At 35.1% G+C, this 25,772-nt stretch overlaps 1 protein-coding gene across 5 annotated transcripts in view; it reads right to left on the reverse strand.

Moving 5' to 3' along the window:
* The window catches only part of LOC136039405 (myosin heavy chain, non-muscle-like), a 186,317-nt gene that overhangs the window by 25,261 nt on the left and 135,284 nt on the right, over positions 1-25,772 (reverse strand). For all 5 annotated transcript variants that reach the window (XM_065723124.1, XM_065723123.1, XM_065723128.1 and 2 more), the window contains 7 exons: positions 23,778-23,906; positions 21,301-21,542; positions 16,648-17,302; positions 15,433-15,728; positions 10,799-11,048; positions 6,870-7,121; positions 5,075-5,239 (listed from right to left, as the gene is read on the reverse strand). In XM_065723124.1, the coding sequence (XP_065579196.1) occupies positions 5,075-5,239; positions 6,870-7,121; positions 10,799-11,048; positions 15,433-15,728; positions 16,648-17,302; positions 21,301-21,542; positions 23,778-23,906 (1,989 nt within the window). The remainder of the gene's footprint in view (positions 1-5,074; positions 5,240-6,869; positions 7,122-10,798; positions 11,049-15,432; positions 15,729-16,647; positions 17,303-21,300; positions 21,543-23,777; positions 23,907-25,772) is intronic.

Here is a 25,772-nt window from a genome sequence, read left to right on the forward strand (position 1 = left end):
ATCCCGATCCCTCCACTCTAAGTGTTTTCCAAGATTTTAGGTTTCCGCCCTCCAACTCCCCCCAATGTCATCAGATCCGGTTGGGATTTAAAATAAGAGCTCTAAGACACGATATCCTTCTAAACATCAAATTTTATTGAGATCCGATAACCCGTTCGTAAGTTAAAAATACCTAATTTTTCAGAATTACCCCCCCCCCCCAACTACCCCAAAGAGAGAGAATACGTTCCGATTATGTCAATCATGTATCTGGGACTTGTGCTTATTTTTCCCATCAAGTTTCATCCCGATCCCTCCACTCTAAGTGTTTTCCAATATTTTAGGTTACCCCCTCCAACTCCCCCCAATGTCATCAGATCCGGTCGGGATTTAAAATAAGAGCTCTTCATTTTTTCTATTTTTCCGGATTAACCGGCCCCCACTCCCCCCCCCCATATGGTCAAATTGGGAAAACGACTATTTCTAATTTAATCTGGTCCGGTCCCTGATACGCTTGCCAAATTTCATCGTCCTAGCTTACCTGGAAGTGCCTAAAGTAGCAAAACCGGGACCGACAGACAGACAGACCAACAGACCGACAGAATTTGCGATTGTTATATGTCACTTAATTTATACCAAGTGCCATAAAAAGTTTTGGTGACGCTGGAACAGACTTTTAGAAGTATTAAAAAAAAACTAGTTTTTTTTAACTGAAAGTAAGGAGCAACATTAAAACTTAACACGAACAGAAATTATTCCGTATATGAAATGGGTTGTCCCCTCCGCAATCCCTCGCTCCTTACGCTAAAGTTTTTAATTGTTTTAAAAAGTAGAATTGTGGCAAAGAGTCAAACTTTAGCGTAAAGAGCGAGGGATTGCGGAGGGGACAACCCATGTCATATACGGAGTAATTTCTGTTCGTTTTAAGTTTTAATGTCGCTCCTTACTTTCAGTTAAAAAAACTAGTTTTTTAATTTAATTTCTTAACGTTTTTGAAATAATGCATGTTTGATTTTGGCTCTCCGCACATAAAATATTAAAATGAAATTTGTATATTAATTCTTTTTTTGGCTAAATGGCTTTCTCTTAGTTTTGATCAGGCGATTTTGAGAAATTAGGGGTGGGGAAGGAGGCCTAGTTGGCCTCCAATTTTTCGGTTACTTAAAAAGTCAACTAGAACTTTTAACTTTTAATGAACATTTTTATTAGTAAACAAGAGCTAAGAGCTCATATGACACTTGTGAGGAGGCAAGAAGGGCTAAGAGCCAAGAGCTCATATGGTATGAGCTCTAACGAAATTCTAAGAATCAATAGATTGATTTAAAAGGAAAATCAGAGGTTTAATGCCGGTCAGGATTTAAAATAAGAGCTCTGAGTCACGATGTCCTTTTAAATATCAAAATTCATTAAGATCCGATCACCCACTCGTAAGTTATAAATACCTAATTTTTCCTCTCCCTCTAGCCCCCCAGATGGTCGAATCTGAGAAAACGACTTAATCAAGTCAATTTGTGCAGCTCCCTGACACGCCTAACAATTTTCATCGTCCTAGCACGTCCAGAAGCACCAAACTCGCCAAATCACTGAACCCCTCCCCCAACTCCCCCAAAGAGAGCGAATCCAGTACGGTTACGTCAATCACGTATCAAGGACATTTGCTTATTCTATCCACCAAGCGTCATCCCGATTCCTCCACTCCAAGTGTTTTCCAAGTTTTCCCCCTCCAACTCCCCCCCCCCAGTGTCAAAAGATCTGGTCGGGATTTGAAATAAGAGCTCTGAGACATGAATTCCTTCTAAATATCAAATTTCATTAAGATACAATCACCTATTCGTAAGATAAAAATACCCCAATTTTCACGTTTTTCAAGAATTCCGGTTTCCCCCTCCAACTCCCCCTAATGTCACAGGATCTGGTCGGAATTTACCATTAGAGCTTTAAAGCACAACATCCTTCTAAATATCAAATTTCATTAAGCTCTGGTCACCTTTCGTAAGTTACAAATACATCAATTTCCAAAATTAACCCCCCCCCCAACTCCACCAAAGAGAGCAGATCCGGCCCGGTTATGTCAGTCAAGTATCTTAGACAGGTTTTTATTCTTCCCATCCAGTTTCATCCTGATCTCTCTGCTTAAGTTTTTTCTAAGATTTCTGCCCCCCCCCTAGTGATGCTGGATCCGGTTGAAATTTAAAATAGGAGATCTGAGTTACGAGGTCCTTCTAAATATGAAGTTTCATGAAGATCCGATCACTCCTTCGTAAGTTAAAAATACGTCATTTTTTCTAATTTTTCAGAATCAGCCCCCCCCCTAATAGAGCGGATCCTTTCCAATTATGCAAATCACGCATCTAAGAATTCTGCTTATTTTCCCCACCAAGTTTCATCCCGATCCCTCCAATCTAAGCGTTTTCCATGATTTTAGGTTCCCCCACCCCAAACTCCTCCCAATGTCACCAGATCTGGTCGGGATTTAAAATAAGAACTTTGAGACACGACATCCGTTCGTAAGTTAAAAATACTTCAATTTTTCTATTTTTCCCGAATTAACGGGCCCCCACTCCCCCCAGATGGTCAAATCGGGAAAACGACTATTTCTATCTGGTCCGGTCCCTGATACGCCTGCCAAATTTCATTGTCCTAGCTTACCTGAAAGTGCCTAAAGTAGCAAAACCGGGACCGACAGACAGACAGATCGATAGACCGACAGAATTTGCGATTGCTATATGTCACTTGGTTAATACCAAGTGTCATAAAAATATACGTAACTTAAGAATTAACTTACGTAACAAACTTTTATATTCTTATATTTTTATTACGTATATGAGGGGGTTTGTCCCCTCGTTAATACCTCGATCTTTACACTAAATCTTAAGTTTTGTCCCAATTCTTTAAGAATGACCCCTGAATCAGAAAGGCCGTAAAATAAATAGTTGAAATTACTAAAAATACTTTAGCATAAAGAGCGAGGTATTTATCTCCTCCTAAATACCTCGCTCTTTCTGCTAAGTACTTTTAGAACCCCTCATATGCGTAATAATCTCTGTTCGTTTTAAGTTTTAATGCTACTCCTTACTTTCAATTGAAAAAACTTTTTCATATTTATTTTTTCATTGTTTTTTTATAGTAATGCTAGAAAATCCCGCGCCCTTTTCATTGAATTTGTCTTCCCCATGATATATTCCTCCAAGGAAAGATCCTCCCACATAGCCCCCTCCCCTCGACCCCACTCCCAAACCGTAAAAATTTCCTTGAAAACGTCTGTACACTTCCCAACAATCATTACTGTAAGTAAACACTAGTCAAAGTTTGTAACTTGCAGCCCCTCCCCCAGGGGCTGAGGGGGAGTTAGTCATCCCCAAAAACATAGTTATTATGGTTTTCGACTATGCGGAACAAAATGGCTATCTCAAAATATTGATTCGTTGACTTTGGGAAAAAAATGAGCGTGGGAGGGGGCCTAGGTGCCCTCCAATTTTTTTGGTTACTTAAAAAGGGCACTAGAACTTTTCATTTCCGTTAGAACGAGCCCCCTTGCGACATTCTAGGACCACTTGGTCGATACGATGACCCCTGAAAAAAAAAAAAAAAAAAAAAAAAAAAAAACACGCAGCCGTGATCTGTCTTCTGGCAAAAAAAAAAACAAATACAAAATTCCACATTTTTGTAGATAGGAGCTTGATATTTTTGCTATAGGGTTCTCTGATACGCTGAATGCGATGGTGTGATTTTCGTTAAGATTCTATGACTTTTAGGGGGTGTTTTCCCCTATTTTCCAAAATAAGGCAAATTTTCTCAGGATCGTAACTTTTGATGACAAAGACTAAATTTTATGAAACTTATATATTTAAAATCAGCATAAAAATTCGATTCTTTTGATGTATCTTTTAGCATCAAAATTCCATTTTTTAGAGTTTCGTTTACTATTGAGCCGGGTCGCTCCTTACTACAGTTCAATTACCACGAACTGTTTGATAAAAGCTATGTTCTGTTATGGTTGCCCAACAATTTTTCTGCCTTCCTGAAGAGACTGTCGTTTTGTGTTGTGTTACTTATAAAAACTCACAATATAATAGCGTTTATGCCTAATAGTTTTGTCTCTGAACTCTATCCGCTGACGCTGTTAATTGTAATAGATAAGGGTTTATGATGTGAAACACACGGAGTCTGTAATTTGGTTTCATAAATAAGTAAAAATCTGAATTTCATAGATTAGGATATTTCTATTATGGGGATCTCTATTGCAGGGGATCTCTAGGAGATCTCTATTGCAGTCATTACATCCAATGGCGTCAATTCACAAAAATTTAGGGGGGATGCCTTTTTCCGTGTCTAGGGGGGGGGGTGGAATTGTGTGTTTTTTTTAATGAAAATACCAAAAACAGGAATTTTTCAACGGAAATACCCCGAAGAGCATTCATGAATATCTAAAGAGGGGCAAAAAAAAGGTGGCACATCCCTCAGCCCAAATGACGTCAATAATTAGATTATTCAAAAAACAAAACAGTGCAAGTACTTTTTGTCTAATGAATTAGAAAATAAGGAAGATTCTTCAAGACTTCCTTCATTTTTATTACTTAGAGAGAGGCATATTTACAAAAAAGTAGGAAAATAAGAGTAATTACGATTGATATAAATACTATTTCCGACAACGGTCCATCCAGGATTTTTGTTCGGGGGGAGGGGGGAAGGAGCTTACAATTTTTTTAAGAAAAAAAGAATAAATTCATGTGCATTTTTGTTACGTTTTTTTAAGAGATATACAAAAAATCCAGTAGATGTTCAAACCTGGTAACATCCCTCCTCCTCTGGAAACGGCCTTTATTTCAAAACATAAGTATCTTAAGAATTACCCATCATAATTTAAATGCTATAACACTCAGCTATACACTATGATTTTTTTATCCTAAAAAAAACTTAAACTTCATCGTCCATTCCTGTATAAATTTACGAATAGAATAAATTGTGAAAGTTCTATAGAATTTCCAAAAAAAAACTTCAACCTCATCGGCAATTGCTGTATTAAATTGCCAATAGAATAAGATTACGAAAGGTTTATAGAATTTTCAAATGTATTTAAGTTGGAAATACATACCTGCAGATCCCTTTCATATTGAGCTTTGAGAGCTTGCATATTTACTTCTAATCTCAGCTTGGCGTCCTCAGTCAGTTGGAGTTCATCTTCAAGCTCTTCAATTTGAGTTTTTTGCTCTGCCAACTGCGACTCAAGTGCTCTTTTTGCTTTTTCCAATTCATGCACCTACAAATAAACATAACACTCAAAACCCAAGAGAAATTCTTTTGTATCATCAAGAGGGAAAAGTTTCTTCTTCCCTTTTGTCCCTTGCTCTTTTAATTGGGGAATTTACGAGGAAAACTGGTCCTCTGAACATTTGCTCCGGAAAACACACTTGATTTACTCCCCGTTAAACTTGTTCCAAAGGAGAGCTTGGCCCTTGATAATTACCCAAACGAGCTTGGATCTAAAAAAAAGATTGAAAGAATTTGGGAATGGGCTCCCAAATTCTTACGACTATACCCTCTGTAAGAAGTAACCCCCCCCCAAACAAAACAAAATCTGCTCATTCTTCTTTATTCTTTACTTGCGTTGCTATGAAAAGTTCAAGGTGAATTTCCACCCTTTTTTCTAAATTATGACCTTAGTTATTTAGTTTGGCGTAAATTTATACTAGATAGAGGCGATGCTACTTATAAGTAGTTTGACTTTAAAATATTTATTATCTGCAAAAAGTTTTCTCAGGGAAGAGGGGAGAAATAGAGGGGAGGAGGGGACAATGTCGGAAAACTGATCCAGGAGGGTCGCAATTTCTCCGTGATGAGTTTGAAACTAAAGACAATTGATTATATCATACAAAAAAAAAAAAAAAAAAAAAAAAACTCAGTATGGCTCAGTATTTCTATTTCTGTTTAATAAAACACCTTTATTTAGGACTATATAATAAGACTATTTCCAATCAGACAGTATATACATATAAGATTTTTTCTAACAAATTTTCCGCAGTGAGCCTCACAGAGGGGGCAAGTTTTCGGCGGCAGATTTTTCGATGATAAGTTATCTGAAGGTAAATTTTCCTTAATTTCCATATTTGTCATCTAAAAGAGTCGCAAAGCATAAAAATATTTTTTGAACATATTCCAATAAAAACGTCAAAGAATTCAGTTCTTGGAATGAGACAACATTAATTTTCTTAAAACACACTTTACATACTAAAAATTGCTGATTTTAAAAGGCACCCCTGGAAGATGTGCAAAATTTAGACGAGAGTTTATATTTATATATATATATATATATATATATATATATATATATATATATATATATATATATATATATATATATATATATATATATATATATATATATATATATATATATATATATATATATATATATATATATATATATATATATATATATATATATATATGTTCCGCTTTTGCCCAAGCGCTTAAACACATTTGTACATATTTAAAGGACTGCCCTCCCTTCCCCAAACAGGAGGGAGGGGGGTAAACATAGTTGGTAAATACTTGGCAATGAGAGATGCGGCAACATTCCGATAAAAGCTGATAAAAAAAAGAAAGCAAGGCGAATTGGTAGACTGTCACCAAGAAAGGGGAGCAGATATTTTAGTTTAAAAGGTCTTAGACGACTGTATATTAGCTGAGATTAAAAATCTCAACTAAATTAAAAATTCAAACTTAGTTAAAATTGAAAATAAATATGACATTTTTTTCTTAGCCTACTTGTAATCTAGCTTCTAGTAGTTCCTGTAGTACTCGTAATCAAACTCAAAATTCAACCAAAATCACGCAAAAAACAATTTCAATAAATAAAAACATTTGTGCAAAACTTTAACGAAACTTACATTTTTATCAGCCGTCCCCTGTGAATTGGCAAGTTCGTCAAGCTCATTTTGAAGAACTCTTCTTGACCTCTCTAGCTCCTCTATTTTCACAATATATTCTTCCAAGTCTCGACTTAGACTTAAAACTTTCGTCTCCTTTTCTCTTGCATCTCTTTCTGCTGCATCTCGTTCTGACGCAAATCGTTCTGATATTGCCTTTTCTTCTGCCAGGATTTTGTCAAAATTACGCTGTTTCTTCTCCAGCTCAATAACCTAAAATGAAACTGATATTGAAAAACACAAGCAGGCATTAAAAATATGGAACCCATAACAAGCAAAGCTTCTTGGGCCGAATAACTTTTTTACGTTTGTAATAGTGTCTTAGTATTAATAAAATGATTGATTGATTGATAAGGCAAATTTTCGACAAGGGTTTTCAGCATCAATTCTCAAAGGCTTTCATGATATATTAACATAAGTTTCAAACACAAAGCTCAAATTGATTCATCATTTTCGGGATAAACTAACCATTTCGGTAGTTTCTTTGTACCATCAGTATAAAAAAGGTTATTCCGCCACTCTAGAGCCAGTAATGTTCAACTAAATTTTATAGCAATCAGTTTCAAAATGCTTGATAGTAGGTACTTTTTCAGGTAGCGTACACACGACATGACCTGATAACGCAGTTGCTGTCAGCGCAATCCTTGCGTTCAATCATATGATTTGTGTTCTTGTTTTGTTTTTTGTTTTTCAAAACAGTAGCTTCTCCATCGGTCTAAAAAAATTTGTGCTATTTCATTACTAATTTTAGTATACACGTACAATGAAAACAGTGTTGACAACTGTGCTATTTGGCATAGAAATTGTTTTTGTTGAACGTAAAGTTCAAAGAAAATTATCTTTTTCGGTTTAGTAAATGCACAAAGGACATGAGAGAGTAAATCAGCAAAATATTAGAAACTAGCAAACTACAGGAACGTGTTTTCTTTCGTTTACGGTTTTTTTTTTTTTTTAAGATAACACTTTTTAACATGTGGTAGGGGTTTTTATTTAAGAGCAGCTCCACTTCATAAGTTTTGGACGGGTTGAGAGATGTTCCTAAGCTTTCCGATCGAATTTTGCAGACTTTTACGACTGTATCACTGATCTGTTTGGATAAAATCCATAACAACACTATCTTCCGTTTTGATAGCTTTATCATTTCTATCGAAAATTTTAATATATTTATATATTATTCTTTTGACATTTTTGACCCACGGTCTTTAACAATTTTCCCATCCATGAATACTGATGCCCACTGTATACAGTTGCTCCGAAAATGTTGTTGGCACCTCTTCAAAAGATCCAGAATAGGGCAAACAGGACGGATTCACTTATTGGCTATGATTCTTCCTAGTCTCTTAGCAAAAGCTTTAATATAGCGTCGATGTGTGTTTCTTAAAGATACACGAATTCACCTTCTTCTATAGAGCTCTCTTGCATTGTACACTCCCATCCCATTGTCTAACTGACAAAAAAGACTCGAAGGCACAATCAGTTCGGTACAATTATCCTAAGATTGAAATACCAAGAACAGCACTTCGATTTGGAACGATCTTCCTGGGAACGTTTTCCCTATTGGTTTTCTTTATTTTCCCAATTGGTTTAATGGGTTTTCCAATCAGTTCGGTACAATTATCCTAAGATTGAAACACCAAGAACAGCACTTCGATTTGGAACGATCTTCCTGGGAACGTTTTCCTATTGGTTTTCTTTATTTTCCCAATTGGTTTAATGGGTTTTCCAATCAGTTCGGTACAATTATCCTAACATTGAAACACCAAGAACAGCACTTCGATTGGGAACGATTTTCCTGGGAACGTTTTCCCTACCGGTTTTTCTGTTGATTAACCCTCAATAATCGTTGGGTACGAATTTAGGAACAAAAAGACCAAGATAAAGTCGAAACAAGATATTTTTTTTTGAATTCTAAAAAAAAAGCGTCATCAAGCGTCACGAAAAAAAGCAATCCCGTGTGACAGAAAAAAAACCCATAAAAATACCGGTTATCGGTGATTCTACTCCTTTCTTCTTTATCAAAAGTATTTTTCAAAGATCCCCAACTAAACTTCCGGATCCATAAGGTGTTTGATGTAATCAACTCGTTGCCAGACATCAGCTCGAAAAAATTTAGGACACTCAATCACATTAGTTATAAACGACCCGTCCTAGGAAATATTTAATTTTGCATTTCCCTCTAAAAGCATGTTAAAATCAGTACTAAACTTTCATGTTTGAAAATTTCTCATAGCAGAGTCGTTGTTATTAGCGACACATTTTAATTTGGCAACTTTGGCAAAATAGCTGTAAAACCACAACTAAATCGGTAGCACTATTTTCTGCAAATCACTATTAGTTTGCGAGTACTTTTTTTTGTAAATAGAGACATAAAGATTGGCGGATCTTGTTACATAATTCGGTCCATTAAAAACAATTTACCAATTTCCAATTGGCAACGTTTTGAACTTATAATATTGAACGGAGCAATATTTTGAACGTTCTGCTTGTCTTTAAGCTATTCATGTTTAACGAACGTTGGATTGGGTTATGATATTTACGAATAATTAAATTGATGACTTAACTTTGTAATCCATCAGAAACCGTGTCCAATAAAATTTGAAGGAATTTTTCCCAAAAAGTTAATTCCAGAGCTAGTCTAAAATCTTCCCTCCTCTATCAGAAGCACAAGCATAATACCAGCTTAAAGGCAAGCTCTCACAAAAGACTTCAAATTACCCAAAGCAAAAAGACGAATATTTAAACATGTTCCTCAATTGAAGTGTTTACCCTGTGAGTGCAATTTGAGTAGTTTGAGCCTACCCCCTCTGTAATTCAGAATGGACAGTTTAGATTTAGTATTTATTTAATTTTTTATTGCTAATGGTGTTGATAATTTCTTTCAGTTCAGCCATTGTTTACCCACAAATAATTAAGATTATACCAGGAAAAGGTTTCAAGAAAGGTTTGACAGGGTTCTTTGGTAAATCGGTCCAATAAATCATGGAACATATTGCCCAACCATGTTGTTTCAGTAAATAATATTACAGTTCTCAATACAGCTTTGGCTGGAACCTCTTTGTAAGAAAGGCAGTAAGGGAGCCATAATATTTACGGTCTTAGTATGGTATGCTTTACTTAGTGCCCCCTTATTGAAACACTAGGAAACTGTTTCCTTGTTCATCGTGAAGTATTTGTTTATTTTTGTAATGTAATAAGCAAATAGATTTTATTATTTATGGTACCAATTCTTACAATTGGTCATCCAGACAACTAATTCTTGTTTATTGTATTTTTTCATTGGAAAGTTGGTTTTATTTGTTGTTATCAGAAGTTTGTTATGGTACGTGAAAGGCCCAAGGGACTGTAACATCTAAGGTTTCGTTGTTCAGAATCTAAATCTTTGAATCTATTTTTGTTTTTGTTACTTTGTAAAATGACAAGTCAATGAAACTGTACCCCTTATGGTTTCGTTATTCTAATTTTCTATCATTTTTGTAATGAATAAAACAAACGCCTTATTCCGTTTTTGTTCAACATAATAAAACAAAATAAAAACAAGCGAAGCAAAGTCACTAATGTAATTTCAGAATAAAATTTCTAGAAAATCTCAAAAAAAGGAACAAAAGAGAATCTTTTAAATACTAATGTAATGAGAATACCAACAGTATATTTTTCTTCCCTGAATAAACAGCAAGACTTTATTGACTTGAGTAAAATGTTACCAGTCAGAGAAATAAATTTTCTATCTCTGATTCACGACAGAAAGGTAAAGAACATTCGCCCAAACGGGCGTTGTTATTTTGATCCGGAGGCGTAAATCTGGCAAATGAAGCAATATTCGAATTCGTATCAGGAGGCCTTACCCAGTGAAACCTAATATCGTACAAGTTTTAGACAAGCACAAGTCTTACCTTTGCCCTCTGTGAGTCCAAATCAATTGTTATGTCTTCTAATTCAGCTTGAAGCTTCTTCTTCGACTTTTCAAGGCGGTCATTTTGTACTTTGAGCTCTTCAATTTGGCGCTGAAGGCTTTCAATGTCCTTCGATGACCTCTTTCGCAGCTCTTCCAGTTGAAGCAAGGCTTCTGCTTCATTATCAGCATGTTTCTTCGCTTCATGCAGCTGTACAGTTAATGTGGCAATTTGCTTTTCGAAGTTCCTCCTTAGAAATAAAGAAAAAAGGTTAATAAGAAGATATTACAGGAATAAAATACAAACAAAAGATCGTATCCAACAATGGTTAGACAAGCGGGGGGTGGGGGTGAGGAGATCAACAGCCCTTGAACAAGTATACCAAAAAGGCATTGACGTGAGAGGGGTGAAGGGGGTCAAAAGATCAAGACATATAGTAGTCTAAAATAATGTTATATAGACCACATACCCAAAATGGACAAATGGATGGATGGATATCAATTAAGGAATTTAAAAAGATGGTCTCAAAAAGGTTCTTCACTTTGCCGATAGGAAACCCCAGAAAGACCTCTTGATGCTCAATAATCTAAAAACTCTACAGCAAGCGTTCCTCTTATACGGCACTCAGATTTTATCAATCGAGATCTGGCCCTCATGTGCTAAATCCAGTCTTTTAATTTTCTTACCATCATCTCATAAGTTGAGTAATTAAAGGGTAAGATGATTTTAAAGTGATATTATATCAATGTGTTGCAGTTTCAAGCAGACTCTGGTGGTTTCTAGCGTCATTTCATTAGTTTTTTGTAATTTATTTCAGTTAATTCAAGTTTCAGGAAGATTTTATGAGAAAACCTCCTCCTTCTTGGTGCATCTCACGACATCTATTAGAGCAACTAAATAGTTATACGATGACACTTAAAATGTCAGATTCATTGATTTTCAAATTTCACAATGCCTAAACTTTGTAACCATACATATCTCTTGAACTTAAGCAGGCTACAAGTCACCTAATCTTTATTTCAAAGTCAAAATCCAAGGTTCCAGTAACTGATATAATACCTTGATTAAAGAATGGGTTCTCGACATTTGGACGGCAGAACAATCATAATTGATTAGATAATTTGGTCATATACTGCCACAGAATTAGCTTCCTATTATACAGAGTAAAATAGAGCTGTTTTGGTGATTGAGTCTCACATTCCATGATGTGGTTTCTATACCTCTAAGGATAGCCCTGGTCAAAACCCTTCAACAGAGACGTACATAACGTGTATGTATACTAATGCAAATTTCAATTCATAGTCGAAATCCCCAATGCTTTGACAGAAGAAGGGTGCAATAAGATGAGTTTTGAGTATTTCATTAAGCAAGATATAGAAAAAGCTATAGTTTATAGGATTTCTCGAAGGATTTTGGAAACTTCTGCATAATACAAACTTTTTCTCAGCAATGTCTTAAATTTCTGTTTAATACCACAAACATGCGAAGATGGATTGGGCTAACTTTCACCAACTTAACCAATAAAATTATAATTGGGCAGCTTAGATTTTGAAAAATTGATCGTGTCTCCAGGGCCGAATTTAAAGCTTTGATGCTATTATGTCCAAGAGTGTTGGTCATTCCTTTTTTGCGAGATTTTCAGGGAAAATCCCCGACAATTTTTTAATATTGGAAGCACTGAACCTAACTCAACTGCTGAGCTATAAGTAATGAAAACAAGAGGTGATATCGAACTCCCAGCTGCCATTCTTGGCAGAATATAAAATAGTTTAAGTGGCCACAGAATCCCTTTGTTATTTTAAAATCCCTTATCTATTAATAGGTAGCGCGACGGCAAATTGCATTTTGACAATAAATTACATCAGTTCAATTTATTGCGCCCCCTGGCATTGTGCACCCCTAAGCCAGGGCCTAGTGAACCTATTGGTAAATCCAGGTTTTACTATTACTATACGTCCCTGAAATTCCCTATACACCCCTAAAGTACCTCACTACAGATCTTTGAAGTTCATTTTCATGGAACCGAAGGATAACTTGAAATTTCTGAAGATTAAGAGCCAAGCAAGACTCTGCTACCGGCAGACCTCCCAACCTACACAGCCATTCTCTACAGCCATTCTCCACACCGAATATTACCTGTTTACCTTGATTTTCTACGTCGTTATTTATTGTTATCTGAAAACACTCATGTTTTCCTTAATACCTTTCTGTGTTTAATATTATATCCAGGGTTGCCCAAAATGCGAAGTGGCTTACCCTCATCCACAAAACTCGATTTTTCAAGTCGAAATTTTGCTTTTCTACAAAAATTCTTGGAATTGATCAATTCTTGTTTATAAAATTATGTCGATTTTTTCGTGTGCTAATAACAATAATGAGCAACTTTGGACGTTGCACATTTTGGATATTTAATCTTGGCATGAATAACAAATGTTTTTGTAGCCTATATTTCAGTCAAAACCTTGTTTCATGGTTTTGGTTTCGGGCATACAGTTTCGGGAGCAGACTTCAAATCTTGATTTGGAGAAGGAGCAAAGAAGTGTCTAAAAATTTCGGTCTGTAGCCTGTTCAAAATTTTTGGCACTATGGGCTAGAATCCGTTCCCGGTGAAGCAGCGATGGTGACACAAAGAAGCAAAGTGTAGCCAGGTTATCACAATAACGAATCTAAATTGTGTCAGAAATACCTTCGCGAATTGATTTAAAATTTCCAGGGGGTGCTGGGGGGCCAAGTTGACTTCAACTTTTGACTCGGGGAAGGATAAAGTAAAATCGAACGAAACTATGTATTCAGGCTATCACAGTGGCACAGCTGTAAAATCTCGAGAACGACTATGCTCAGAGGGTCATGTCTCAAGTGCTGTAGCGGCACTCACCGAGCATCATACTCTTAAACTCCGAAGAAAGATAGCAGGATCCTATTCTTCCCACGTTTTACCCTTGGTAAGAATTCAAAGACGTGTTTCCTCTTGAAGAATCAAAGACAAAATTCAACGCCACGAAGGAGAACATATGAGGAAGACCGCGTTATCGCGTAACCAACTTAGAAGGCATAAGAACCTAGAGTGCTGCAAGTCCAAGTCCTATTGGCTGAATTCGCAAATTTTAAAAGTAACAATAGCAGAAAAACAGTGGATTGTATTATTGTTTTCTTTAAAGTTGTATCTATTTTTTTTTTTTTTAATAAAACAGATGCTAAAGTTACAATAGAACAATCATAATTAATTAGATTACTGTTTGATAACATCATTTTCAAATAATTTGAAAAATAAAGGAAGTATTCATGTCGTTTTATTCCTTTCTCATGCCTCCCCCTTCCCCTAGATTTTGTGTAATGAATATAAACTTTAAGAAAATTTCAATGTAAACCAGCATTGAGCTCAAATTATGATGGTTGTATCTAAGAAACTCTTTCGACAAATATTTGAATCTATTGCCATACGTCAATAGTATAGCACACTATATTTGACACACAAAAAACCGAAGGGCCATGGCCACAAAAAAAAACATACAAATACAATTAACAACTTACAAATAAAATTGAAGGATCCAATTTGAACTTTTGATCAAAGCAAATAAAGCACAGAAAACCATTGAAAAACACTAATACAAACGATCAAACAAAGTCATCACATAACACCCTCAAGATGAGTTATACCCACATGAATAAACCAAGCGAGATTCTTAATACCAATAAAACATACGTTACCCAACAACTTTTAGACCCAAGGCTCATCCCACTTATCCACACCGATAATTTCCTTTCTCAAGCCCCTTAACCCTTCACACTTCCTCAAAAAATACAATAAATATTCCTCCCACTCTCCACAAATTGGGCAACTGTAAGGACCACTCTTCATTCTAAGCCCTCTTAAATATCTCCTTCCCCCAAATGGCATAAAACTACCTCAACAGGAAATTGCTCACTTAATATCCTCTCTAGATAGCACAGCTCTAAAATATAAGGAGATGGAGTCAAATAAAACTACCTTTTTTTATTATCCAATTTAAAAATACATGTCACATGAAATAATATTAACTTTAAACAAAGATCAAGGCCAACTTCTTTCGGAGATACCAAAATTCACCCCTCCCTACCAGAATTTTGTTTCATTTTTTAAGCACCCTAGACAGAGAGTACCTTCTTTTAAAATTTCAGCTCTATCAGAACCCCATTGCTCACTTTCTCCACCAGCCCAAACTTAAATTTTCAATGTCCCAAGGAACATATTTCTTAAAAATTCAAGTCAAAATAGTCCAGGAAGTCCCAAAAAAGATCTTGCACATTTGCTTTGCTTATCATTTACATGGAAAAGCGCCCCATTTGCTTTTAGTTGGCGACAAAAAAACGAACTTTACGAACTTTTTTTCTTCTGAATTACGAACCATCTATAAACAAAGATAAAATATAAGACTTTTTTTCAAAATTATGGACCTGGTGGGAGACCTGCTCTATTTATACAGTCACAATCGAATGGAGCTTTAAAGGGATATTTAAGAGAGGAATGAGGGATGGAATTTGGAAGGCTTATAAAATACGTAAAGTCAGCCCTAGGAACACTCAACCATAGGAGCAAGACATAAAACCAACTAAACAAAGGAAGACAAGAAACAAAACACAAGAAAGAGACTTACTTTGCTTCTTCTGCATCTTCGACTTGGTAATGCAAACTTTCCTTCTCATTTTCTAGTTGTCTAATTTTGGCATTTAGAGCCAACTTCTGTTTCGTTTCCACTTCTAATTGGGCTTGCATTTCATTCAACTGTTGCTCAGTGGTCGCATTGGATTTAGTTGCATTGGCAGACCGTGACTCGGCGTCAACTAGCTGGGCTGTTAAAGACTCCATATCAGTCTGTATGCGAACCAGTCTATCTTGAACCTCTGAGCGAGCACGCTCAGATTCTTGAAGGCGACTGGTGAGCTCTGACACCTAAATAAGATATACCGAATTAATTCAGGGCCCCGTAAGGGAGGGAGGGGGCCCAAAATTTATATGTATTAACACAACCAACCGAGTCTAGATTTTCTACCAAAAAAAAAAAAAAAAAAAAAAAAGCTGGCATCTATCGCGGCGGCATTTTTAATTATTATTCATAAAATTATGAAACCGAATTTTTATTGACTTTAACTACATGCTAACACGAACATTTTTTCCCCTATTCTAAAGCAACAAATCTTTTAAAGTACTGGTTTACAAGATAATTTTGGAGCTTACCCCTCGATCATTAGTTCCATTTTCGCGTTGCTTTACAGTGAAATATAGGTATATGTACATCTCTCTAGCATTGTAAAAGGGTGTGGAGATCCCAGCCTAGGCACAGTTAATATCAGACTAACTATGAACCAGGCCGACTTTCTAGACATTCATGCAAATCCACACGACTCCACTAAAATTTACATCTATGCCTGTTCTATCACAAAATTGTAGAATTAATACAATGATAAGGCCTAATAGAAGTAAAAAGTAGGTAAAAGCTAGGGATAATTGAAAAAAAGAAAACAATTATGTTCATAGAAAAAAATTACTAGAAATACAGAAATTAACATAAATAATTTTGATATTAAAAATAAGAAAAAAAACAAACACAAGCTTAGAATACAGTCACCTGTTTAATACGATTGTCCTCAACTAAGGTCCCTTATTTTATCCCACGACAGATATATAATCAGGGTTTACAGGATGGCTGTAGTTTGTCCAAGCACTGGGCGATCCCGGATAAAGATCTTTTGAACTTATCTACCCCCCTCCCATTTCTAAATACACCCAAAGGTACACAGACAATAGACATGGGAGAGAGACACACATACTCTTCTTGACATATATACATGACTTGAAAGGAAAGTTTTACCTGTGACTCGAGATGTTTTCTCTTTTTATCCGTCTCAGCTTTAGACGTTGCAATCGATTTGATCTCATTGGCCATATCGGCATTTTCAGCCTCCAAAGTTGCCTTGGCTTTTTCCAATGCTGCCTTTATTTTCTTGGCATTGTCCATCTGTTCATGCAAAACTGCCAGCTCTTGACTATGTTTGTGCCTCATTTCCATTAACTGGCTCTCGTGATGACCAGACTCTTCCTCAAGGCTCTTCTTCAGTAATGCTAATTCCTGTTCACGTTTTGTCCTCAGCTCTTGCTGCGCAGCAGTTGTGTCCAAGGAGTCAAGAAGTTCATTCTTAAGAGCCTCTAATTCTTCATTGAGGTCACGACGATTTTTCTCAGCTTTTTGCCGAGCAGCTTTTTCCACTTCTAAGTCCTCAGTGATTTCAGCAAGTTGAGACTCTAGCTCACGAAGCTGTTTCTGAGACTGATTTCTCATGGCAGCTTCCTCATCAACTTTAGCCATGGCATGCGCAAGCTCTTCTTCTCTTCTAGATAGTTGTAGCTGCAGTTCTTCCACCTGAGACTTGTTTTCATTTAAATGCTCTCTGACGTCACTTAATTCAGTCTCTATTTTACGACGAGCACGTTCATATTCCTGACGGGCTTGCTGTTCCTTGATGAGCCTGAAAATAAAAAATTCTTAACAACAGCACCGTTTTCGATAGCAGCAACTGCCAATTACCAACTTCAGATAGCAGAAGAACTGCCAATTACCCGCTCGACCTACTCCCCACACTACTCTTTTGGCAATACCCAGCCCAAGTTATTTCAAGAAGCGAATAAAGAACCTCTTACGTTTTATTAAACATTCTCCAAAAAATTTCATGCAATTAAAAAGATAAAAATCGGTTTAGTAAACTTACTATTTATTTACATGTTATGGGAATAAAACCAATTGAAAGCACAATTTTCATTAAAAGAACTTCCTGTCTAGTTTTGTCCTGCTTAATTAACAAATTTCGGGCTAGCATAGGGTGACTTTTTAGACAAAAGGCTTATCCAAGGTTTGAATCACTACCATAGGGTGACACTACTTCCTGGTCTTTTAAAGTTTTCAAGTTGAGTTTAATACTTTTTTTGCAAAATAGTTAGAAAGTGAATAATATTTCGAGGAGAAGACAAAAAAGTGACACAAGCTGAATTATAAATATAATTCCGCGCATAATTATACCTATAGAATAAAAGATAATATCTGACAATAGAGATTTTCAGAAAAAAAAACTATCCGTTACAATACAAATTTAGAAGAAGAAGAACGCAAAAAAAATTCATATTAAATATGTGACAGGTTTATATTAGCAGTCAAGTCAACTCTCCAACATTACAGTTACGTGAATTCAGGAAAATTTGATGGTGGTGGGGGGACAAAACGCATTTTTATGTATCTACAAGGAGGAGATATGTGTCTTTTCTGTCATTTAAAAAAAATAAGACACCAAAAATGGCATTTTTTCGATGAAAATACCCCAAAAGTTTTCTTTTAATCTATGTGTGTACGTGTGGGGGGAGAAAAACTAGAGGTCCCCCTCCCCAAATGGACGCCACTGTAATGTTAATAGTTACACCACTTTGTCATTTTTGACCTATGGACCGACACAAGCCATCACTATGAATGTTATTGTTTATAATAACATTATTATTGCTGCTTATTATATTATTACTATTATAAACAGTGAGTCTTGCTATTATAAACAAAATACCATTCCAAAAACAGATAAAAAAACAAGTAAATTAGATACTGTACAAATACAACAAAAGGGTATGAAGAGCTGACAAAACCGGAAAATAAAGTTCATGGACAAAATTTGACAAATTCATGTGAATAATAGCCATTTGATGTCAACCGGCAAAATATTAAAGGTAGTGATAATAACAAATAGAGCCAAGAGCTCGTATGGTACTTATGAAGAGGTTGGAAGAGCCAAGAGCTTCTTCCCACAAAGTTTCATCACAATCTCTCCACTCTAAGCGTTTTCCAAGATTTCAGTTTCCCCCTCCAACTCCCCCCCCCCAATGTCACTGGATCCGGTCAGGATTTAAAACAAGAGCTCTGAGATACGAGGTCCTTCTAAATATCCAATCTCATTAGTACCCGATAACCTGTTGGTATGCTAAAAATACCTCATTTTTTCTAATTTTTCTTAATTAACCGTCCTTCTACTCCCCCCCCCCCCAGATGGTCAAATCGGGGAAGCGACTATTTCTAATTTAATCTGGTCGGGTCCCTGATACGCCTGCCAATTTTCAGCGATCGCTATAATGATCACGTATCTAGTTTCGGATCTTCTTCATGTAAAAATTGGGGTGGTCCGGATTCGAGCCTGAGACCTCACGCATCGCAAGCGAGAATCATACCCCTAAACCATAAGCCATACTTGAGAAGAAAAATCATTTGTTTCATTGGCAAATAAAATTCTTCTCAACTATCTTGTTCACTCGCTTCCCCATATGATCGAATCGAGAAAGAAAGTATTTTTAATTTAATTTCGTCTGGTCCCTGATACGCCTGCCAATTTTCATCATCCTAGCTTATCTGGAAATGCCCAAACTAGCAAAAGCGGGACCGACAGACCGACTTTGCGATCGCTATATGTCACTTGGTAAATACCAAGTGCCATAAAAAATACAAAAGAAGAATATGTTGGCCTTAACGCTACCTGTATCTATAAATAAATTTTACACTTTTTTTTTAAATAATAACTATTTTTGCCAAAAGAGCCCATGAAGAAAATTTTCTATATTTTGACTTGGTATATTTTAATATCAACTAGTCCAAACAATTTCAAAATCAATACAATAAAAATAGTTTAACTTACTTTCCAAATATTTCAGCCTTGATACAAGGAAACTTACGACCTTTAATTAGATCTTTATTTGAATAAATAAGATAATCTGCAATTTAAACTTGTTTTAGGACTTCTAGTTCTAAGGGAAAGTTTGCGCTAGTGAGGCAAGTAGCGACACGGTAGTAGAGTGGCATAAGAGGTATTTTATTTCTATTAAAGCCGAAGTAGTTGAGTTCCTTCTTTCATCAGTTTCCTGTATTCTTTGCTATAGACACTGGTAAATTAGGAATCAGATAAATGGAAAAAACAACAAGAGGGTAGTTGAGAAACAATAAGAGAAAAAGAGTCCGGTGCAAGAGAGGCCGATGTGATTAATTTCTTATAAGGCTTTCAAAGGAAATTGGGTATAATGGGTAAACAAGAATTAGGAGGGCCTTGTTACACTGGAAATTTACTTCAAACACTAAGCACTCGTCAACCTTAACAAAAAGAATTTAGTAAATAGAAAACTATAAAAGGAAGAAAAGAGAAAAACCAAGAAATTAAGAGTAAAGTGTCTTGGATATGAAAGTGTCCGGGGTTTCTTTTCACAAATCAAATCCTTTTCGACATTTTCACTTATCAAATAATAGTAATATATAAAGTGAAAAAAAGTGATCTAAGACTGATGGGATTTCCAATTCTATCAGGTTTAATTTTCAAAAGATTTAATTATTGAATCCTCAGAGGACCTGGCTCTATTGATTCCCGCACATTATTATACCTCAAGAACAATAAAATTGAGATTTTCAGAAAAAAAAATATCCACTAGGTTAGCAAGGGAAACATAAAGAAGAAGAAAAAAAGAAAAAAGAAAAGAAAAAAAGATCAATGTTCAAGAACAGTCAAAGTACACGGGATTCCTATACCCGAAGAAAAGATGTTCTTGTCCTAATACAAAAGAACAAAAAAAAAACGGAAGTGGATTCCAGGTTTCCAAAATTATAATCAGTAAAACCTTGTTGGTGATGCGGTTCAACCGCCTTCAGTATGTGTACAATATCATCGTTCCCCTGGATGACTCGATTTCGGGACTAACAAAGACCATGACAATAGAATAGCAGCACTAAATATCCTACAAGGAAGTATGCAAAGGCAAGACGTCCACATATTGGACTGGGAAGAGATTAGAAAAACAGATTGAAATTTTAGGTAGGTGGAAAAATCAGAAGCTTAAAACAGAGCGGTGGGAATATGTTGGCCAGTGTCTCGGTCTCAGACGCAGTAAATCAGTGAGAAGTTTATATTAGCAGTCCAGTAAATTTTCAAACATTACAGTTAGGTGAATTTGTGATAAATTTAGGGCGGGGGGGGAAATGTATTTTCAGTATCTAGAGGGAGGAGATAGGTATCGTTTTTGTCATTTTTTCAATGCGAAATACTAAATTGGCATTTTTTCGGTGAAAGTACCCCTAAAAAGTTACTGCCAATTCATTCAGACATAAAGTGTTTAAATGATGGAAAAATTATAGAACACTGATAATTAAAGAAATATCCAATTCACTCCGATCTTAGACCGTTTTGATACAATTCAAAAAAAAAAAAAAAAAAAAAAAAAAAAAAAAAAAAAAAAAAAAAAAAAAAAAAAAAAAAAACTCAGTTTAATTAACGAAATAAAAAGGATGTATTTTTTTTTCTACCAGCGACCGGCTTGAGCTTCAAATCTAGCCACCCTCTATGGCTTTCCAAAAAAAAAAAAAAAAAATATATACAAAAATGTGACAATCAATCCGGTCATTCCAATCAATTTCAACAATTCCTTGCAACACGGTAAAAGACTCGAGACTGTGACTTACCTCTCTTCAAGATCAGATATACTGGTTTCATGTTTGGCTTTCAGCTTTGCCAAATGTTTTGATTTCTCCTCTTCCTCTGCAAGCGCCTGACTTAAATCGGAAACCTTCTCTTCCATTGCCTTTTTCTCCTTTGAAAACCTATGATGGCCCTCATCTGCTAAAGCCAAGTCTTCTTCTAATTTTTTCAAACGTGCTTCAATTTGTACTTTCTCAAGTTGAATTTTTTGACGTGCTGATTCCTCCTATTGAAAAGAATCGGCCATTTAGCAACAACATTAACCAAATCCAACAACAGCCAGCCACAACATTAACCAAATCCAACAACAGCCAGCCACAACAACAACAGCCGGTCAATTCAACAATTGAATTAGCAACAACATTAAATTAGCCAAATTCAACAACAGCCGGCCACAACAACAACAGCCGGCCAAATTCAACAACATTGAATTAGCATCAACATTAAATTAGCCACAACAACAACAGCCGGCCAAACTCAACAACATTGAATTATCAAAGACATTAAATTAGCCAAATTCAACAATAGCCGGCCATAACAACAACAACCGGCCAAATTCAACAACGTTGAATTAGAAACCACATTAAGTTGAAAATAGGGGTTCAAAAGTTAAATCTTTCAAGCTTCCACAAAGGCGTTTCCACCTCGCTTGATAATAATTTTCATTTTGAAAATAATCTCAAAACCAAGTTTTTCTATCTTGGGCTAAGCGAAACGTAAAAAACAGGTATTTTCAAGAAGGGATTCTGAAAAATACTAACCTGAAAACCCAATTTTATAGTTTTTCAAACTCTATTTTACAAGTGGACAACATAATTTAAAGTTCGTGTCCTAAATAAAAATAAATAAAAATAGCCCTTCATTTAAGAATTATACCAAATATATTTCAAAACTACACAACATTCCAATTAGAATCTAAAATTCCAGTAAATTGGAGCGCTATTATTTTTTTTTAGAACAAATTCATTAGACAAATAAAATAATACTCTAAAACTCTCGGATCTCTAACTTCAATACAACTAAATCTGCAGAAAAATAAACGTATATTTTGGGAATTCTTTGTACTTAAACAAGTTCAATAATCTTATTCACTAGTACCCCTAAAAGTGGAGTAACCAAGATTTGGGTGGGAGAGGCAAGATATCAAAATCAATGTGATAAATCCGAGATATCACCATCTTCTGCAAATTAAGCTAATTGTATGCCACTACTTTTCTACTTGGCGAATAAACAGCATTGATATGCATTTCAAGATCGAAAAAATTCATAATAATATTAGATAAAAAAAGAAAAAAAATCACTCTCATCAACTCACTCACTTGTATGTATTTTTGTACCTTAGTCACATAAATTTTAAATTTTTAGTCCATTTTTCAACTACTTCCGAATATTTAAATACTCCCAAATTCCCAAAAGGCAAAACAAGGTGTACAAAAACAATTGGACTTTCCATAGCTTTATATTATTAACTCGTTTTCTTGAACTCAAAGACTAATTTCATTTGTGTATTTATAGCTTAAACCGATTTGATATCTCTGATATATTAATAGATTCTTGAGAGAGAACGAAATTCTACTTGTTTTGTCTATTTTGAAAACAAGTATGTTTACCATTTCTTCTGTAAGAAGCATGAAAATAAAAAAGGCAATAAAAAAGATAATGAATGGTAGAAAGAGAAATATGAAAATCTTAGTAAAATAACAAGTTTTATACTGTAGCCTATTTATAACCTTTTATGTAACACAAGAATGGTCTATCAAGCATGGCTCTTTAAAATAAATTATTGGCTATATTTGCAGTAAGCAATATTTCATTTAGATTTTTAAGAAAAATATTCAAGAGCAACTGAAGATTCAAATTTTTAAATTAAGTCTAAAATTTTTTATGACTTCTACGAGTTCTCATTTTTATATTTTCCCTTAGATATGTTGGACATTATATTTCAATGTGGCGCTAACTTTTGTGTTTATTTTGCGTATTTTTTGATATTTCACCTTATTTGCCAGAAATTTACAACTGATCAGATCGACATCATGGCTAAACTAACACAACCCATTTCATCGAAAGTTTCCTCATTAAATTCCAAATAATAACACGAAATTAAAACTCGCAAATAATGTCGCTTTGATAGCTCATATTTACAGAAAAAAAACTTATAAAAACTTATTTCAACTTATAAAAAAGAAAAAGTAGAAAAATTTGAACCGTTTAATATTCGCAGAAAATAATGTTTCTGCATGTAATACATACGGTACAAAGTACTAGTTTGATGCTAACTTCTCTGTTGGTTGGAACACAGCCATCATGTGTTTTCCCACATCTTTCCTGTTTATCTTCCCCAGATTTCTCCAGGTACCCATCTAGAGCTGGGTCGACTCTGGCTGAGCTTACCCAATCACGTCACTACACGTCAGATACATTCTAATATAATTTTTTTTTTTTTACTTGAGTCAGCTATTACCTCCTCTAATTGTTCTTCTAAATCAGCAATTGTCGTCTGTAACTTCTTCTTTTCTTCGTTAATTTTTATATTTCTCTCTTCTTCTTCTTCTACGCGTGCTTCCAAGTCATGCAATACTTCTTCCAGCTCCTAGAATCCAATAAAATTAAAACCGAATAAAAACCCAAGAAGAAACAGAATAAAAAAAGGGAAAAAAGGAGAGTTACAAGAATAGAAATGACAGGAATTGCCGTTGTGTTTCTACTATTCTAACAAAAATTTTAGCCTGTTTCTTTTTAGCCTGTTTCTATGGATTTGCAGAAGTTCTAAGATCTTTACCTACAATTCAGCATTGGTATTTGAAAATACCTTGAATGGCAGGTTCTATAAAACCTTGATTCATGATTCACCATAACTTTGATTATTAGGAACCATGAATTTTAATAGAAGAGTTAAAATTTTGAAAGCCTTTTATTTAAGAAAACTGCGGACTGATTTAGTGCTCTAAATTACTAATTTTTTTCCAACATTGGTTTCTAACCTTTAAATATTCAAGGTTGAAATCCACTTTTGATATTTTAGGAATTTGATGGCAAATCTTGCTTTCACAAAGGGTTAGAAGCACATTCTCGAAGATTCAGTCTTTCAGTTTCCTCAAATCTAAACAACAAATATTGTTTGAAAACTGGACAATGGAAACACGCCTCAAATGGTAACGCACATTGTAAATGAGTCAAAAATACACCATACAACAGTTTAAGTAAGACAAAATTTGCTAAAATTTTACACAATACGGTACTAATACAGAGCAATGTAAATTACATAGCCTGTGGTATAATTGCTCATTAGAATTGACATTACATTTAATTACAATTACTAATATAACACGAAATATTGTAATTGCGAAAAGTTAAAATTAGTGTAGTAGAGAATATGTTTTGTTCAATTTTGCCATCGATTTTTTTTTTCAGGAACGACAATGAGCGATGACTCCTTATTTTCTTGATTTTTATAATTGATTTCTAAAAAGATCTGCTGTTTCTGTTCGTTACTAATCCTTTCAATTGACTGGTAAACTGTGTTTGACAACCCCTTTATCTACCACTAATTCCATTACTGATTTTAGTATTTGTCAATGATTTTAGTATAAAATAGTATTACCGACTTTCGTATAAAGTATAAAGTCGTATAAGTATTTTGAAGGTCTTACACCCCAATCCCTGGAAAATGTCAAGATTTTACAATTTTTCGCACCATTCCCTTAATTTTTCCTTCAATTTGTGTCGTCTCAAATGACCCTTCCTCCAAATGAATTACTTCACGTCAATGGCGTTATTTCACGAAGATTAGGGGGAGGAGGCGGCAAAATACATCTTTTTGAGTTCAAGGGAGGAGAGGATTTTTTTTAATTGTTCCAATGAAAATACCAAAACGGCACTTTTCGCTAAAAAAAACACGTTTTTTAACATCTGGGGTATTTTCATTTTTTCAACGAAATATCAAAACAAAATGCATTTTCCAATCTGAATATCCCGAAAAGGTTTTTTTTTTTTAAATACAGATAAGTTTTGAAGGAGGAAAAGAGGACTGTATTGATTGGCTTGAAGCTTTTAGCGCTTGTTCCCTGGCTGTTAGGGGGCCCCGATATGAGCTAAAGATGCTTTTTATCCCTCTTCAGAACTTCTAACCGGAAGTCCTTGGGCTAAGACGAACCTAATTCAAAAAAAAAAAATCTTTGGGGATAAAGCCCTCCCCCAAAATGGGGTCCAAAATAGGGCAAAAAATGTTTTGCCGATTGGCTTGAAACATTAATAAAAATAATAGTCAAAAATCTAAACATAATCCTTGTAGGACAGACGTTCAGAGGAATTGGGGCTGGTGTCATCAAGTCGAATATAGAAGATGTTAAAATCAGTGTAGTAGAGAATATGCTTTGTTCAATTTTGCCATCGTTTTTTTTTTCAGGAATGACAACGAGCGATGTCTCATTATTTTCTTGATTTCTAAAAAAGATCT

This window comes from Artemia franciscana, chromosome 19 (assembly GCF_032884065.1).
Source record: "Artemia franciscana chromosome 19, ASM3288406v1, whole genome shotgun sequence".
NCBI lineage: Eukaryota > Metazoa > Arthropoda > Branchiopoda > Anostraca > Artemiidae > Artemia > Artemia franciscana.